The 19,156-nt window shown below is 37.2% G+C and overlaps 1 protein-coding gene across 1 annotated transcript in view; it reads left to right on the forward strand.

The window, feature by feature from the left end:
- The window catches only part of LOC140166776 (two pore channel protein 2-like), an 88,096-nt gene that overhangs the window by 65,830 nt on the left and 3,110 nt on the right, over nt 1–19,156 (forward strand). The window contains exons 16-24 of the mRNA XM_072190268.1: nt 2,597–2,683; nt 5,106–5,155; nt 6,514–6,616; nt 7,562–7,633; nt 8,473–8,561; nt 10,245–10,311; nt 11,192–11,274; nt 13,751–13,832; nt 15,738–15,826. Coding sequence (XP_072046369.1) covers nt 2,597–2,683; nt 5,106–5,155; nt 6,514–6,616; nt 7,562–7,633; nt 8,473–8,561; nt 10,245–10,311; nt 11,192–11,274; nt 13,751–13,832; nt 15,738–15,826 — 722 coding nt within the window. The remainder of the gene's footprint in view (nt 1–2,596; nt 2,684–5,105; nt 5,156–6,513; nt 6,617–7,561; nt 7,634–8,472; nt 8,562–10,244; nt 10,312–11,191; nt 11,275–13,750; nt 13,833–15,737; nt 15,827–19,156) is intronic.

Raw genomic sequence — 19,156 nt, forward strand, 5'->3', positions numbered from 1 at the left:
AGTAGGCCAGGCTATTCATGTGTTTGTTAAAGAAAACCTGACTGATATGGACTCAAGTGCAGCTTTTAAAAAGGCCCCTTTTCTTACATTTGTGTACAACACAAATGCGCAGGACGAAACCTCAATTCACTTTCAATAACTTAAGGCAATCACATAAAGGAGACAATATTGGCATGCAAATTAAACAACAAAATCACTTACTTAAAAATTCTTTTCTAATCAAGATCTTTAGAAAGGAATACTGAGTTAAATTACTTCATACAAACTACTCACACTAAGTTGACTGAAAAGCAATACAAAAAGGTTTTGGCCTTACACACCAGTAGTATTCAATCATGCACAGCCAGCCATCAGAAACAGAATCACACACTACTGGGACGACTCACTATATTATACATTCCACAACTGTTTGGAGTAACCTTTATATTTGTGCAGGTATTGTACAGGGCTGATATTCATAAAACCACGCTAGGCCTAGTTGACAGCTAAAATTGACTTTAGCAAGCTGCTAAGCCTAGCTGATTGCTAATTCTTATTCATAAAACCCAGTTAGAGTTAGCAACATTCTAAAATTTTGCCAAAACTTAGAGTTGATCTGGGGCAGCGCTAAGTCACTAGTTGACAACTAGTCTTAATGATTTTGAACTAAGTTTGACATGATTTATTGTTTTAATTTCATATTAACTGTTGTCAATTACGAAAAATAATGTTCTCAGAATATTCTGTTTCTGAGGTCTTCAGTGTGTTTTACACATAAAAAACTGTCTAAAAAACACACAACAAATTTAGGGTGAATGAATAAACATTGAACTAAGCCAGTATTGTTTAACCAAATTTGCACAAGAAAATGATTATGATATAGCAAGTAATCTTTAGTTAAGCAGATATGTTCAATCGAAGCAATTCTGTTCAATTGTTTGATACGTAAAATATATATTTTGGAGACATGTTACCAATGTTCTCTTTGGTAAAGATGCATGACTTATTTTCAATAACAAATTATATGTCAATTTGATAAAGATAAATCATGCTTGGCTTTTGTCAGGACAACAAGCAAGATATATCATATGCTATTAAATTATCTAATATTATTTACACAGTGTTGCTCATGAAGCTAAATGAGCAGCGTTAAGTGGATGCATGTTGTTTTCTATTTGATGAAGCAATATAGTATGTATAGTATGTTTTTACAACAAACCAAGGACTTAAAGCAATATTATAACATTATCATACAAAATAGATTAGCATTTCTTTGACATAAAATGTTAGTTTTTACTGTCAGATATATCCCCTTTTATTTTTGAGCCGAACAACTACGTCAAAGCAAAGAAAATTGGAATTTACTAACAGCGCGTATATCGCCAATACGTACCACTCCTTCGGTCATGTTATGGTACGACCCTTTGTTGTGTAGATCACCGTCCCAAGACGGTGTGTTTATGAACATCGTGTATGCGTTCGACTAATAATTCCATCGTAATAATAAGACGCCGTTCCGGCGCTTTATTCAAAATATCGGATTTTGACAAAACTACAGCACCTAGAGTCTTGATTTTTTCATGGTATATTCGTTTAGGAAAGTACAATATAATTGTGTAAAAAAATGAATTTTAAAAAATCAGTGAGGGCGTCCTCAACAGCAAATGTTATAATATGGCTTTAACATGTATATGAACTTTACTTGTTCAGAGTATCTTTTTTAATTTAATTTGCCGTAACAACCTTGTAGGCCTATATAGCTTACAAAATACACATGTAATTTTATTAACGAAATCTCATTGAAGACCATCAGCAATGAGTCATTACATTTTGATCATTTTGACTGTGGTTCAGAGCTCAAGTATAATAGACATGTATTATATAAGCCTATTGTATTAGATGTTACACAACTGTTGAAGGCCATAGCACCCAAAACACCCAAATAAGTTATCAGCTAAATATTTCTAGTTGATAGCTAGTTAGCAAAGTGTTTAGCAAGGTTTTATGAATAAGAAATTAGTTGATTGCTACGTAGCTATCAACTAGTGGATTTAGCATCTTGCTAAGCACTAGTTGGTTGCTAATTTAGCAAGGCTTTATGAATATCGGCCCTGGTCACTGACTCCACACTATGCAGTTAGGAATTCCGTTACCTATTTTGGACAATGGTGAGGTCCAATGATCTTTAACCTCTATGGTATACTACTCCATATTCCAGAAAAATACAGCACTGATTTTTTGAGATTAAAAAAATATTATCAACTTCTGCCAAATGAAACACAGCTCAATCTTAACCATTCATTTAGTTCTAACTGGCAAAAAAGTCAAATTTATATTAAAATAATTAAAATAAGGGCCAAAAACATGCATTTTTAACATGTTTTTCAAGTTTTTACATGCTGTGCCAATCAAGTCTTAAGACTTGTACGAAGTGTAATGTCAATTTAGGCATTCTAATTTTTGGAAAAACATGTTTCATTCATATAGACGAATCCAACGAGCCAAGTGATGGTCAGAATTCAGTCGGCCATTTTTGGACACAATCATCTCATTTAATGGCTGTGATATAATACTCATATGATTAATAATATTGTCTTGTCTTCTTTTTTATACACAGACGTTAAAAATATGGGCATATGGTTGGAGGAGATACAGATCATCAAGACAATGTGTGTTTGATGGCATGCTCACTTTAGTCCTTGTGGTAAGTTGTGCCAAGACAATGTGTGTTTGATGGTATGCTCACTTTAGTACTTGTGGTAAGTGGTGCCAAGACAATGTGTGTTTGATGGTATGCTCACTTTAGTCCTTGTGGTAAGTGGTGCCAAGACAATGTGTGTTTGATGGTATGCTCACTTTAGTCCTTGTGGTAAGTGGTGCCAAGACAATGTGTGTTTGATGGCATGCTCACTTTAGTACTTGTGGTAAGTGGTGCCTAGGCAATGTGTGTTTGATGGCATGCTCACTTTAGTCCTTGTGGTAAGTTGTGCCAAGGCAATGTGTGTTTGATGGCATGCTCACTTTAGTACTTGTGGTAAGTTGTGCCAAGGCAATGTGTGTTTGATGGTATGCTCACTTTAGTCCTTGTGGTAAGTTGTGCCTAGACAATGTGTGTTTGATGGCATGCTCACTTTAGTCCTTGTGGTAAGTTGTGCCAAGGCAATGTGTGTTTGATGGTATGCTCACTTTAGTACTTGTGGTAAGTGGTGCCTAGACAATGTGTGTTTGATGGTATGCTCACTTTAGTCCTTGTGGTAAGTGGTCCCAAGGCAATGTGTGTTTGATGGCATGCTCACTTTAGTACTTGTGGTAAGTGGTGCCAAGACAATGTGTGTTTGATGGCATGCTCACTTTAGTCCTTGTGGTAAGTGGTCCCAAGGCAATGTGTGTTTGATGGCATGCTCACTTTAGTACTTGTGGTAAGTTGTGCCTAGACAATGTGTCTTTGATGGCATGCTCACTTTAGTACTTGTGGTAAGTGGTGCCAAGGCAATGTGTGTTTGATGGCATGCTCACTTAGTACTTGTGGTAAGTGGTGCCTAGACAATGTGTGTTTGATGGTATGCTCACTTTAGTCCTTGTGGTAAGTGGTCCCAAGGCAATGTGTGTTTGATGGCATGCTCACTTTAGTTCTTGTGGTAAGTTGTGCCAAGACAATGTGTGTTTGATGGCATGCTCACTTTAGTCCTTGTGGTAAGTTGTGCCAAGGCAATGTGTGTTTGATGGCATGCTCACTTTAGTCCTTGTGGTAAGTGGTGCCTAGACAATGTGTGTTTGATGGCATGCTCACTTTAGTACTTGTGGTAAGTGATGCCAAGACAATGTGTGTTTGATGGTATGCTCACTTTAGTACTTGTGGTAAGTGGTGCCTAGACAATGTGTGTTTGATGGCATGCTCACTTTAGTCCTTGTGGTAAGTTGTGCCAAGACAATGTGTGTTTGATGGTATGCTCACTTTAGTACTTGTGGTAAGTGGTGCCAAGACAATGTGTGTTTGATGGCATGCTCACTTTAGTACTTGTGGTAAGTTGTGCCAAGGCAATGTGTGTTTGATGGCATGCTCACTTTAGTACTTGTGGTAAGTGGTGCCTAGACAATGTGTGTTTGATGGCATGCTCACTTTAGTCCTTGTGGTAAGTGGTGCCTAGGCAATGTGTCTTTGATGGCATGCTCACTTAGTACTTGTGGTAAGTGGTGCCTAGACAATGTGTGTTTGATGGCATGCTCACTTTAGTACTTGTGGTAAGTTGTGCCAAGGCAATGTGTGTTTGATGGCATGCTCACTTTAGTACTTGTGGTAAGTTGTGCCTAGACAATGTGTGTTTGATGGCATGCTCACTTAGTACTTGTGGTAAGTGGTGCCTAGACAATGTGTGTTTGATGGCATGAAAAAATGAACAAACACACAAGGAAACAAATATGATGGAGGGGCTGTGCAATAATTATCTCCCCCCCCCCCCCCACGAGGGGGACAAAAAGAGGGGGGCAAGTCATTTTTGGCAGGGCAAAAGGAAGGGGCAAGAGATTTTTGGCAAACATTTATGGGGCACCTTTTAAATAAAATGCTCTGAAAGAGGAAGCCCACCGGAGCAGTTCTGCTGGGGTGAACCAAACCTAACTGGTTATCAAATTAATCAGTGACAATGTTATCTCTTAATTTGAAAGGTTTTAATGTTATTGCATCAATTAGCAGCTGTCAAATTCAGAGATAACATTGTCAGTGATTAATTTGATAACCAGGCAGGTTTGTTCACCTCAGAAGAACTGCTCTGGCGTGGCTTCCTCTTTAAAAGGCTTTGCTTTGTAAAACAGAATGGAAACTTAACAGCTTCATGAAAGCAAGAAATTACTGAAATGATAAGACCGAATAATCGGAAGAGATTGGGTTCCTAATGCAAGAGGAAGGATATGGTAAACCTGTTGTAAGCGAAAACAATAATAGTATGCTTCAGAGCTACATTAAAGAGGTGTGACCCAATTTGCACACATTTATTTTTTAATATAAAAGAAAAAGATCACTATTTTACCAAAAGTATGGATCATGCCCCTTTAAGCATATCATACTGTGATTTTGGTGCACATTCAGTCATGCAAGGTAATGCAATGTTTTTTGCTTCATTCTACAGATAGTTGAAATTGTATACTGTGTCATAAACAGAGGAGTGCTTCCAAGTTCGTGAGTATTGTGAATGTAATGTAGTGTTTGTACCTAAGCTAATTTGCTTTAGGGCTCTTTTTGAAATTCCCTTACACAGGAAGGTGTGCGCCATCCTGCAGCTTTCCTGTGCTAGCCTTCTTTTGTTAAAATCCTGTGTGATTATAACACTGCAATTAGCCACTTAAATTAGGAGCACGCTTTCCTGGGTTGTGCGATGAGCCGTAGTCAGAGTAAATCTTCCTATTCGTCATGGACCACTTCAAAAGGCAGGGTGTATCACTGATGCATATAATCCATCCGTTGTATGACCGAGCTTTCCTGAGGCGCGCGCTTAGCGAGGGGAATCCTGCATTCTTTCTGTGTGAAAACGTGGTAGGGTATTTCAATATGAGCCCTTAAATGAAGGTACAAACACTACCTGCAGGCCACTCAGATCCAATCTGTTACCATCCTTGACCACAGATTTGAAGGGAGGGTAGGGATTTCTTCCAACATCACAGACTATATGTTGACCATGTTTAGGGTCCAAATTTCTGGATGTTTTGCTAAACAAGATTAGACCAATGACACAATTGACCAGCTAATCACTGTTTAGGCATTTCTATGGTGCATCTATATTAAATTCTTTTTCATGGTCATTTTACCCTGAATTTCACACACTGTCAATCAGTGGTTAGTGAAAAAGGTCCCATTTCAAGAAAATTAGTGATTAGGTTAGCTCAGTTTAAGTTGGAAATGTGAGGGCCTGCTCAAAGATGGTAACACATGATAGTATCGTATTACGTCAAATAGTCGCCCCCCCTCAAATAAACGCCCCCACCACTTTTTTCAACCAAGATGTTTCAAAATGCCGATATTTCCATGCTATCATGTGTAGTAAGCTTACCAAGTTGCCCACATGGTCGATAATAGCATGAATAATTGGCGAAAATCTGGATTGGAAACCCGGAAGTGAACCAGAAGTCAGTGTTTCTAGTTCATAGTTCATCATTGATTTTAACGGGAATTATCATTCTAAAATTGACCTTGAATAAACGCCCCACCTTGGAAAAATGTAACGCCCCCGGGGGCGTTTATTTGACGAAATACGGTATATGAGTACCCCTGCTTAATATTTCATTTGTTAATGGTCCAAAAAGTGGATGACGTGTCCAGTTCAGAAATATATGGAATGTCTTCAAGCTTGATAAGGGTTCAAAATTCAACACAGAATGCACAGTTTTTTCTCAAAATTTGAACGTCGTTCAAACACAATCTGCACAAACAGAGTATCAAAAAGCAGATTTTTTATGGGAATGGGTCACAATTATTTCATCCCAAAATTATTTATGCTCTAATGCAGATAGCTCAGTAATATTTATTGTTCTTCTTTACAGAGAGCGAGAAGTTTTAACAGAAGCCTTACCATTGTATGAAATAGTCCGCGTTATTAATATGCTGATTATGTTCCGTGTACTGCGCATCATATCTCATATACAAGTAAGTTCTAATTTTTTGGGTCACATTGCCTTTTTGTAACACTTTTGTTGATTTGCTCGCATAAATGGGGGTGTACGGTTAACAGGCCCACTCTAATACGAGTAATACGAGTTGCGTATACCGATCCTTAACTAATTACGCAAGCCATTATGAATGGCACTGCTACAGTACACCTATATTGTTAGACAGTTCTTGTTCCAATATTGCATAATGTTAGTTTTCAATGGCGATACCAATTAGGTGCATTATATTACAATATTCATATGGGGGTTCGAAATGGGGGTCATGAATATGTCGGTGACTGGAGTCAATTTTTTATGACCCCCACCCCCTATCGTGGGCTAACAAATTTTTATGATCCCCTATCTAAGGTCGAAAATTTGTATTCTATATCAAATTGCATTCTGAATACGAAGAATGTCTTTCCGATTTTTGAAATTTGCAATGTAATACACATTTTATGGCAAATTATTAAAAATTGATATTTTTGATATTTAACATTACTCGAAGTAAAATCCATATCTTCAATACGAAAGGTCAAATTTTCAATTGATTGTCCGCTTTTCATCCCACCTACATACACTTGAGAATATATCATTAGATTTATAAAATTTACTTTGAGGTCTTTTATATATCAAAAATGTGAAAAATATCAAAATTTGAAGAATTTGTCATAAAATTTGTATTATATTGTGAATTTCAAAAATGAAAATTATTTGATATCAGAAAGACATTCTTCAGTATTCAGAATGCAATTCGATATGTCTGATGTGCTCTCATGTCCCACAAAAATACTGTTGAAATGCTCAAAACGCTCATTCCAGATCCCTTAATGGAATGAATAAAGTAATATTTGTATAGCATAAGTGCATCATCTTCTGTATGCCATTAATTGATAAGTACAAAAGAATGTAATTCACAATTTCATATTTGATTATTTTGCAGACAATGGCTGTAGTAGCTGCAACTCTTATTGATTTGTTGAGGAATCTCAGGTCATTTGTTGGCATTTTGGTGGTAAGCTAAGAAAGATAAGAATTGGGCATTCAGTTGAAATCCATAGACCCCAATGGAAGACATGACCTAAATCTCCCACACAGGGGTGTAGCTTTGAAATGGCGTCCTATTCAAGTACCCCCATTTAAAATTCACACTCCCTCTGTGGAAGGTTAAAGACATGTCTTCCATAGGGTGTATGGATTTCAGCAGGAATAGCACAATATAATAAATTATTGCAGTAGTATGTCTGTATGTATGTCCTTTCTTGTAGTGCACCTCATTGGTTAATAAGGGCCAGCAGCATAGCTTGAAGGACTACTTAGCTACTTGTGTTAGGGTGTATATTTGTGATCACCTCCAAATGGACTTGACAGGTCTGTCTGCCCAAAGAACAGGTTTTTTTTGTCGCCTTACTAATGGCAAAAAGATCCTACAAATGCATTCTATTCAATGAAAAGAGTATTGTTTGTGCTCTGCTTGTTCGTAAAATATGTGACCTGCTACAACGAAATGACCGTAAAGTTGCAAGTTGGTAGTTTTGATACATCCTGGCTGACTGAGTTGATGTTCTTTCTTTGCGGTGGACCTGTACGAACCAGGAGTATGTCCTTCGAGAATGTCCCAATTGTGCCCCCATTCACAACGGACATACAGACATACTACTGGCTTGGACAAGTATGTGTGAAACAAATAACACCAACACAGTAGCCAGGGTGTCTCGAAACTACCAACTTGCGACTTTACGTTCATTCCATGGTAGCATGTCACATATGTGAAAATTACCTAAAATCGATAGTTTTTATTTAAATTCTGTGTGTGATTATTAATCAATGTGTGCGAATTTCTATTCTCTATAGGTTATCTATTACAGTTTTGCAATATTAGGAATGGAACTTTTCCATGATTTGACGAGTAGACATGCACCAAAGATCAATGCAACCAACACGTGAGTAACATTCAATTTGATTCAAATATTTAGGGATTCAAATTGATGTGTTTTTTGCCCACAGATGAGAGAGATAGAGACCGTGTACAACCAGTCAAATCCCTGTGTATTGTATGATGTGAGTTCTCGCATATATTCATGAGGGCCGATTGTTCGATCGTACCATGTCTAACAATCACGTCAGCGCTGCGTACCTAGCGTTGCGTGCTTTCGCGATTACGCGATAGACTGTGAAAATATGCGGTAATTGACGTAACAGTCTCGCCTGTCGCATTTCATGGAACAATCGGCCCTCATTATCAGGTGATGCTGAGACTTTGACTGATTGCACGCGGTCTGTATCTCTATTGTCTGTGTTTTTGCCCATGTTCTTCATTGCTAGCTCTGCTTTCAAGGACCCTGATCATAATAAAATTATCTTCTTTTGATGAAGAATAATTTTCTTTGGTCAATTTATTGAATAAAAATAGAATAAAGATACTGTTCTGATCACGCTAAATTATGAATTAGCAAAGATCAAAATATTCATAGAGATGAAAGTCATAACGTATGATTTCCATCAAAATTTAATTTTGTTATTCTTTACTCAAAATGCTGGAATAATATGAGTAATAACTGTCAGGAAAGGTTTCTGTTCATTTTAAGGAGAAATTACAAGGTAATGTAAAAGACATACCACTGGCTATTTTGGCTGTTTAATGAGGACTTCTATGGAGGACTTTTAATGACATAAATGTCATAATTCAGACATTAAAATGTCCGAATTATGTCATTATGCTAAAAATTGCTCTGTTGACCGACAAACACAATAAATTTGGTTTATTCCATTAAGATGTAGGTTGGGACATGTGTAAACATTACAAATATGCCAAAACAGCAGGTTTGAAAAAAAAATTAAACCAATTCCATGTTATAAGATCATACATTATAGCTTGAACTTATCCTCCTGCAACACACAGCACTTCCAATAAGAATAATGGAATGAAGATGAGTGTTCACATTATGAAATCGCTTTGTCATATTAAACAAGCACCTATAAGACCAGCCCACCTTTCAATCTTAAATTGAGGGAACATTATATCAGCCTACAAGTGCATGTGACCTGGTTTTCCAAACTTTTCCAATCTTGATTTGAAATGGTTACTGCCAAGATCATTGATGATCAAAATGATAGTTAATTTTGCTCTTCAAATGAATATTTTGTGCTTAATTTTGCCACATTTGCAATCTTTTAAGGTGGTACTACACCCCCTGATAAATGTTGTGACTAATTTTGCATTTTTCTCAAAAAATAACTACACACTGGTAACAAAAGTTATGTATATTATAGGGGCAAGGAATCCAATTACTTCACTGAAATTCCAGTGATTGAAGACAAGTGGTTCATAATATATATATGTTAAGAAATGAGGTACATTCTAGCGGAACCTCTTTTCTTATCATAAATAATGCACTGCTTGTCTTGAGTCACTGAAATTCCAGTGTAGTAACTGGATTCCTTGCCTCTATAATATACATAACTTTTGTTACTATTGTGTTATTATTTTTGGAGAAAAATGCAAAATTAGTTACAAATTTATCAAGGGGTGTAGTACCACCTAGTGTTGGGCTTTTTTTGACATGCCGTTTAAGCATTATCTCACAAATTTCAACTTGTCATCTTACTTTTACTCTCTATCACAGAACTGCTTATGAGTGTGGAAGTTTTGAACAGCTGGAATACTGGGCCAATAACTTTGATGATTTTGCAGTGAGTATCCCATTAACATATTCGAAACGCAAGGCCTTTATCATAGACATAGGCCTAGGCATACACATAGGCTAGGCCTAGTCAATGCTATTCTGGCCTTGCCAGTGACGTGCGCAAAGGGTGCAGGGGGGCACGTGCCCCCCACTTTTGTTGGTCATTCGGGGAAAACGCTAAAACTCACCTTACACACCTAAATCAGACTCCATTCGGGGGAACTGAACAACCTGGCCCCCACTTTCAATGTACTGCGCACGCCACTGGGCCTTGCTTTGTTTTGATTGAATGCAAATGCATGCATCACGTACACAGTCAAGTGGCTATAGCTTACCGTAAAAATGTTGTAACCTCTGCAATACCGTCATGAAACGAGTAATCCTGTTTCACCATCAATATTAAGATACTGATCCTGATGTAACTCAGATTTATGCCTGATGAAACTGCCATATTTTATCTGCAGTTCTGCGCTCCCTGTGTGCTTTGCAAGACAACATGACTTGCTACACATTTATACCCCGGAACCGGTACTGAAATCCCGCATACATGGCGAGTTATACTGACCACTAGGAACTGCGACGTGGCAATGAGGTTATACATGCTCAGAGAGAAATAGTACTACTATTTCCCCGACTACTATTTCCCAGGGAAATAGTACTTCAAATAGTACCTCCTTCCCTCATCAAATCATTTTTGACTGTTTTGCAAAATAGTTAACAATTTTTGGTCACATGATACTCGTTTAACCAATGATTAATGAACAAGAATATATTACTGAAGGATATAACATCAATTAATGTTCACTTAAAATCTGTGGTAGCTGCAAAAGTTTTGTTGTATACCTGACTTTGTTAATTATGAGTTTCTAATTGTTCTGTTTTTTCAGGCTGCTTTAGTGGTACTATTTGATGTGATGGTGGTCAATAATTGGCATATATTCTTAGGAGCCTACAAGAAATATTCTTCAGGGTAAGCCTACAATCCCGGTCATAATTGTTTGAACACTTTAACATGGGTACTTCAAATATGCCCCCATTCCCCCCAATCAATGTTGTTAGTTGTTTTTTTTGGTCATGCACCCTAGAAACATCCATTGATGGGGCAGGGGAGGGTTGTAGTAGTAGAAAATGGTTCAGATTTCACACTAAAGAAAGCACAATTTTAATATGTCAAGTATAACAGAAATACGGTTTCAAACAGTCCTACTTTGACACAAGTGTTCAAACTATTAATGGTCAGGATTGTAGCTATGAGACAAGTTATAGGGTCTGATTTGGATTACCATTTTCTACTGGTCCTCTTGGCCAGGGAGATTGTAAAGCTACTGGCCGTGTAATAAATGTACTGACCCAGTTTTCATAATATTTTTGCTGCAAAATATGACAACAGGTAAATTTCATATCCCATTTCGGGATATATCCCTGCGCTCTAGCGTTTTTCTCATAATCACGACTGTTTGGTCGCATTGTTCTATTTTTTTGGCTCAGTCATGAAATGTCGAGCGTGGCATGTTCTTAAATCCTGTCTTTGCAAACAGTACTCTATGGGGAGTATACATGGCCGCCCAGACAGCAGAGTACCGCCATGTACAATTTACAATGTGCAATACAAGAATAAGAATAGCAATAGATCAACTGAAAATAAAAAAATATAAATATAAATTACATTGAGGTAGATGGTAGTCCAAAAACTCTTCAAAATGTTCTTCGCTCATATCTAATTCTAATATCTCAAAAATCTAGTGACCCGCCGGGTCAACATTGTTGAATATATAACTGGTCCATCGCAAAATCTAATGGTGTGGGGCCCATCACTTAAATTGGACCATGCAAACAGATGTTTGATCAAACCTGCCCATCTTTTGTTACACCATCTATCTATCTACCGTATTGTCTGTTATAAATGATCCTCCAATTAATGCCACCTGTGATTTTTCAATGCAACAGTGACCGATATGCAAAAATTTCCTTGCCATATCATTTGAGTAAGCATAAAACTGGCATCAGTGCTGGCCATCATGATTACTAGATAGCATAAAGAAAAACTGACTGTGTGCGATTTTGAAGTCTTTACCATGATAATATGCTGTTGTGTGGCCATGGTACCACCATATTGGATTTGAACACAGAAACAAACTGGAAGTGAGTGCTTCTTTGTCATTTTTGCCTTGATTTCAAGTTTTTTCTCTAAAATTTGCTTTTAATAAAAGCCACCCTTTCGCAAAAATTGTACTCCACTGCAGACAATATGGTATCTCTCTTGCCAATGTATCCAAGAGGATGTTGGTGTCACAAATGTGGTCTTTCCATAATTCTCTATCCTGGGCTGTTCTGTGTACTGGATAGACAAGGGCATTTAATACCTTACGGTCTGTTCATGCTACACTGCATCTGCGTTGTGGAGAGTTGCATAACCCGCATTGCAGTCTCTTCCCAAAATACCACATTGTGGTATCACAATAAAGTTAGATTGATTTAACAGGACTTGCAATGCATTGCGTTGAGTTGCAACAGAAAATGATCAATATATTGGCAATGCAGCACAGATGCAGTAATGGCCATATAAAGCCAATGAACCTTTAGTTTTGTTCTGAGAGAGATGTCCTCATCCTTCCAAATATTCCTGTAACATTCCTAGAAGGATATTCCTGTAACATTCCTAGACCAGTTGATGCCATCATCAATCTAGATTTGATTTTAGTGGTGGAATCATTTAAAGGTGTCACACCCAGATATTTGAACTTACCTACCTGATCAAGAGTTGTGTCATCTATTTTGATGCTAACCCCTTCTTGTTCTACACTGGGGATATCATAAACCAATATTACTTGTGTTTGGTATGCTGATTTCCATTGCATACTTTCAATCAGGGTTTGAAGATATTTTTCCGATTCTGCAATGAGGGCGATGTCATTGGCAAAATGGAGATCCTTTAGTTTGTAGCCATCTCTGGTCCCAAGCCCGTATAACTCCCAAAGTACTATTTTAAAATTCTAATTGTATGTGATCCAGCAGGATCAGGACTCCTGTGGGTTCAGGAATGACCCTTATATGTGACATGATCAAGGGGAATGAGTCACATGTCGGCCCTGGTCGAAAATGAGTTTTACATATGTTCCTAAAGAGGACGTTTAGAGCTTTCAGAAACTGAAAACCCCATGTTGATACGACATTTCTTTGCAAAGTTACGTCACTCGATCAATCGCTGAAAACAATATAAAACAAAAGAATGTTAACACTTTCTTTCCCAATATCTCAAAATCAATATTAGCGACATCCGACTCATTTCCCTTGATCGTGTCACATATTCTCTATCCAGCGGAAAATGATTTCCTTTGTTTAGATTTAATAACACTGATTTATGAAGGACTTGAAATAACCAAAATCTTTTGCTTTGATTTTAAACCTGCGCATTAATCATGATTTGATTTTATTGTTTGTTTCAGGTGGGCTCAACTCTACTTTATATCCTGGTACTTTGTATCCGTGTTAGTGTGCCTTAATGTGTTTACAGCTCTTGTTCTTGAGGTAAGCCATTATGCAGCTATATTACTATATATTACTTTTATGGGGGTTACCACATGTAGGATCACCCATCTAATCAAATGAGTGACTTCATTTGAAATCTGTACCCCCTGTGTGTGAGATTAAAGTCTTGTAAACCATAGGGGGTGTATAGATGTCAACTGGAATAACTCGCCTTCATGTACAATGTACTTGCAGAGCAATTACTATATATTTCATTAAATATATTGTTGTTTGGTTTAAAGTGGATCACATGACCAAACATAGTTCTACTATCAGTACTCCCATGCGTAAATAGTACCTTTTATATACTTCATTAATATATTCTTGTTCATTGATTGGTTAAAAGTGGATCACATGACCAAAAATAGTTCTACCATCAGTACTCCTATCCGTAAATAGTACCTCTTTGCCGTAAATAGTATTTTTAATGTCCCGGATGAGCCGTAAATAGTACCTCCAAGCCGTAAATAGTACTTTTGACCATGCCTTCCGGCGTCCGGCGCATTCGATCTTGACGGAACAGTTCACGCACGCTAAACTGCCATAGCGTGATTTCGCGCTGCTGTAATTGGTTAGCCCGATTTTAGCCTATTCGATTTTTTTTGAAGGGCAAAATATAGGTTCTTAAATTGGTCGTGCTGTTCACTCGGGATAAAAGCTGGAGAGTCAAAACGTCAAATAAGTTTCTTTTAACCAATCAATGAACAAAGAACATATTAATGAAGTATATAAAACAAATATATACTGCCTTTATTGAAGTTCTGGTTAAAACTATGGTCCTCGTTGAGATCAATTAATACTATTTGCCTTCGGGGCTGCGCCCCTCAGGAAAATAGTACTATTGATCTCACCTCGGGCCCATAGTTTTAACCAGAACCTCTCATGGCAGTATATATTTGTATAGTATGCAGTAAATAGTCTTTTCAATGTCCTGGATGAGCCATAGATAGTACCCCCAAGCTGTAAATAATACTTTTGACAATGTCTTCCACATATGCGCATCCGATGCGACACAACAGTTCACACACTGCTGAAATTGGTTACCCCGAGGGCAAAATATAAGTTGTGCTCAAATTGGTTGTGCTGTTCACTCAGGATAGAAGCTGGAGAATACAAATGTTGAATAATTTTCATTTAACTGATCAATGAACAAAGAATATATTAATGATGTATATAAAACAATATATACTGCCTTTATTTGAGGTTCTGGTTAAAACTGTGGTCCCTCATTAAGATCAATTAATACAATTTCCTTCGGGACTGTGCCCCTCAAGAAAATAGTACTATTGATCTCACCTCTTGCCCATAGTATATATTTGTATTCTATAAACTGTTAGTTCATTTGAGGGGAAAGAAGTCATATTATAAAATCCCAATATATTGTTTTTCAATTAATACTGTACAGTCAAACCAGAGATTAGAATTTGCCACTTTTGCCTTTACCATTCAAATAAAACAGCTACAGCATTTTGCAAAGATCTCTTGCACTGCCCGATTTGGTGCAGTTTATGGTGTAAGCATGAAGACGGGTTCTGATTATTGAATCATGTCAATATCACATCAGCACCTCATTCGCTGATCAATCTGCATAGCATCGCGTGACGCAGGCGTGATTGGTCAACCAGTGCAATGAGTCTTTGCAAAAGTCATATTTCACAGGGGTAAATGAAAATATATTATACACTAAACTTTTATAGGGCCTATTATATAGATAGAAGAAAATAGAAGAGAATGAGATTTTCCAATCAGAAGGTCCTCCTCAAAGGTATCAAATGCAGTGCCTTAGACCACTTGCATTCTCACCCTCTTCTAAACAGGTCAAATTTTGAGTGACTTGGTTTTTGTTTCCTTGAAACTGGTTATGAGCTTGATTTAAAACCTTTTTTTTTTGTCTTCATCTTACAGAATTTCATCACCAAATGGGATAGAGCTCAGGAAGCTCAGCAACAGGAACTACAAGCCTCCTATATGATGTCAGTCCACATGATGTTCAGGTTAGTATTAACCCTAACACCCAGAGGGGTTTTGCTATCGGAAGGGAAAGAAGAAATGAAAAAGGAGAGAAGATGAACAAAGAAGTCACTTGGTACCCCCAGGATTCAACCCTTAGACCTCTAGCTTTGCAAGCAGGTGATCGCAGTCCTGTAGCCACAGGAGTTTCACTGGCCCAGCCAGCGATTCTGTGTGTACATATGACTTAAAGTGATTGCGTCATGGCATCATGTGGAATCCATGCATGTGCACTGGTTTTCCTGTGTTGGATTCTGTTGGATTTGGCAGTATTGGGTTAAAGTAAAAGAGAGGTATTCAGAGGCCGTACTAGAATTTTTTTCTGGGGGGGGGGGTTAGGGGCATGGGTGCAGTGTGAATTTCAGCATGTCAAAAGTCATTAAATTTCTAAAAAATTGCCACAAAAATTATTAATTTTATATTTTTTTTGGTTTTTATTGGTGGGACGGGGCAAGCTCTCCAAGCTTGTGGGTGTGTGTGTGTGTGGGGGGGTGCATTTTCCTTCATGCCTCCCTCCCCATGGTGCCACTATTGGGGTTATATATTTGTATTCTATAAACTGTTTATTTGAGGGGAAAGAAGTCCAAATCCACAATCACATTGGTGCATTGCACATCAGTTTTACTGTTGCAGTGGCTCCCAAACTGGGGTGTACTTTGATTACGGACAAGTTGGGTTAGTATCCAGTGAAAGTGTGTAGCTCTCAGTCTAGCACTTTTTGCAGTTATTTGTGGCATCTTCCTGTGATAGCTCTAGTATTATAATTATTTCACCACTAAAGAGAGAGAAAGAGGGGGGGGGGGGTATTTCAGAAAATGTCCTCAATGCATCTTGCATGTAAAGTCAACAATACCAAGTAATTAACCAATTTAATGTAAAATACTGAATTTTTATATAATCAGGAAACATGTTACCATGATAAGTATGTATTAGCGCCAACTATTCTTGTTTGGTTGAGTCCCTTTGAGTTCTAAAATGAAAGCATTTTAAGAATCCAGTATTGACTGGTTTTCAATTCAGAAATTATTGCGGTTAAAATGATTGAATGCCTGCCAAATTCCCAGGGCCATTGCGGAAATATTGCAACATCAAATTTTGATGAAATGTGTTGCAAGGGACATTCCCAGTTTGCACCTTCTAAGAATTTAAAAAGCTCTATATAAAGTAGCTTCCAGAATCAGGCATCTTGCCAAAGTAGAAATTTCAATTTGGTGAAAACATCTGTCTACAGGAGTGTTGTAGATGATGAATTGATAATATATAGACCAGAAGAATTTGCATTTCAATTTCATTTTTAAACATTAAATTCTTCTTCATTTTAGACCAGGACTTCACAAACTGTCGGCCTGTGACCCAAACAATGGCTTGTCACAAGCACTTTATCAGGGGGTTGTGTACGTTTACTGAAAAAAGAAGACAATTGAACTTTTTAAAGTCAATATTGGTATAAAAATGGGAAATTTTTACAATTTTTCAACAAAAAATGCCCCAATTTCACTTAATTGTAGCCGACTTTCGAAATTTAAAGTTAAAAATTTTTGTTAAGCTTTCACGAAATCTAAATTTGGCCAAAATCTGAACTTTGAGTGAAAAATTTGTCAAATTTTCTTTGAAAATTGGTATAAGTATTCGTCCACTTTAATATTCTTGGAAGCACGTAGACTATGCCATAGTCGATTTTTGATAAATAAAAATGTTATTAATCATGATGAACGCATTCAGTTGAACTCGAAATTATACTGATATTTATTACATGAAAATACTAGTATAAAATGGTTATGAAAAAGTTGATATAATTATATTTGTGACAGTAAAAGTAAAGTATAGGCCCTATGTAGGCTTATATTATTGAATGCAACATATCATAATGGCATAATTATAATGACACTTCAATACTGAACAATTCTAATTTTAGAATCTGCCAGTTTATTATCCGAAAAACCGACTATGGACTTTCACTTTTAAGCAGAACTTTACCCCTGTTTACCCCGGACTTCGTTCTCTAAAACACACTGTCAATCATACTTGTTTATCAATAAAATCTAACCACAAGACTAAGCATGGTGGTACAATCTGCGCTAGATGCGTCGTTCATCCGCCAGCACAAAAGCGCCGCATTCCCTAGATAGTTGTGTACCATGTATTAGTTAATGGTACCAGTACGTGTCGGGAGGATTGAAACAATAACGAGATCTGGGTGACCAATCACAAGCCAGATTCATTTAAAGATGCATTACATCATGACCAATTTTAGTTAGGCCAGAAATTGGCCTAACTCTCCATAGAGGCCCGTGTTAAAAATGTTAACTGCAATCCAAAGTCAGTAGTCCACTTGGGAAGCTAACAAACAGAGGGCGTCACGGTGACTGAAAAGATCAGTTGTGAAAATCTATCAATTGTGCACACATTAATTAAATCAGAGTTTTAAGCTTAAATGTAATAGCCAGAGTATGCACAATTGGCAAGTGGACTACGGAGATGTCTAGGAAGCACGCAAATAAACAGGCACACATAGTTTCAGTAAATAACAACATTTGTATTATTTTGTGGGTAACGCCTTATTTTTCTCAAGAAATTTGGGGCACAGCAAGGTTTGTGAAGCCCTGTTTTAGATATAAAGTACTAACATGCCCATCCTCATCATAAAGGGCATATCATCAGAGATACCAACCCTCCCTGATTCTCTGGGATGCTCCCTGAAATTAAGGAATTTCTTGTACATCCTACAAACAAATTTGATAAGGCAAAAAAAAAAATGGTTTGTCTCAAAGCTCACGAGAAATTTAAAAACAAATGCGAAATGCGATTTTTTTTAATATATTTTTTTTATTCCCGAATTTTTCATGGTATTTTGAAAAAAAAGTCTGATTTTCGCCGATTTTTTTCTGGAACTTTAAAAAAATTTGTTTTGAAATAAAAAAAATTTCCGCATTTCATTTTTGTCAAATCGTGCGATTTTCAAACGTGCGCGCAAGCTTTGAGACAAACCTTTTTTTTTTTTTTGGCCTAACCTCATGATTCAGGAAGGTTTTTATTAGGTTGCATGTAAATTCTGAAAACCTCCCTATTTTCTGTGTGAAACCTCCCTGATTGCTGAATGTAAATGTTGGCATCTCTGTGTTATGCTAGCAGTTGCAGCGTGCAATTTAAAAATCGCAAGTAATTAAACGCTGGTAGTGATTGTGAAACTGCTTACAACTTGACACTAGGGCATGCTAGCAACTTATCGATCACATATTGTCAAGAATATTGCTATTCTGATACAAAAAAGCTATGTTTCAAAGCCCATAGCAGTTTCAAAAACAAATCCGGAA

The sequence above is a fragment of the Amphiura filiformis genome, chromosome 12 (genome assembly GCF_039555335.1).
Source record: "Amphiura filiformis chromosome 12, Afil_fr2py, whole genome shotgun sequence".
NCBI classification, from domain to species: Eukaryota; Metazoa; Echinodermata; class Ophiuroidea; order Amphilepidida; family Amphiuridae; genus Amphiura; species Amphiura filiformis.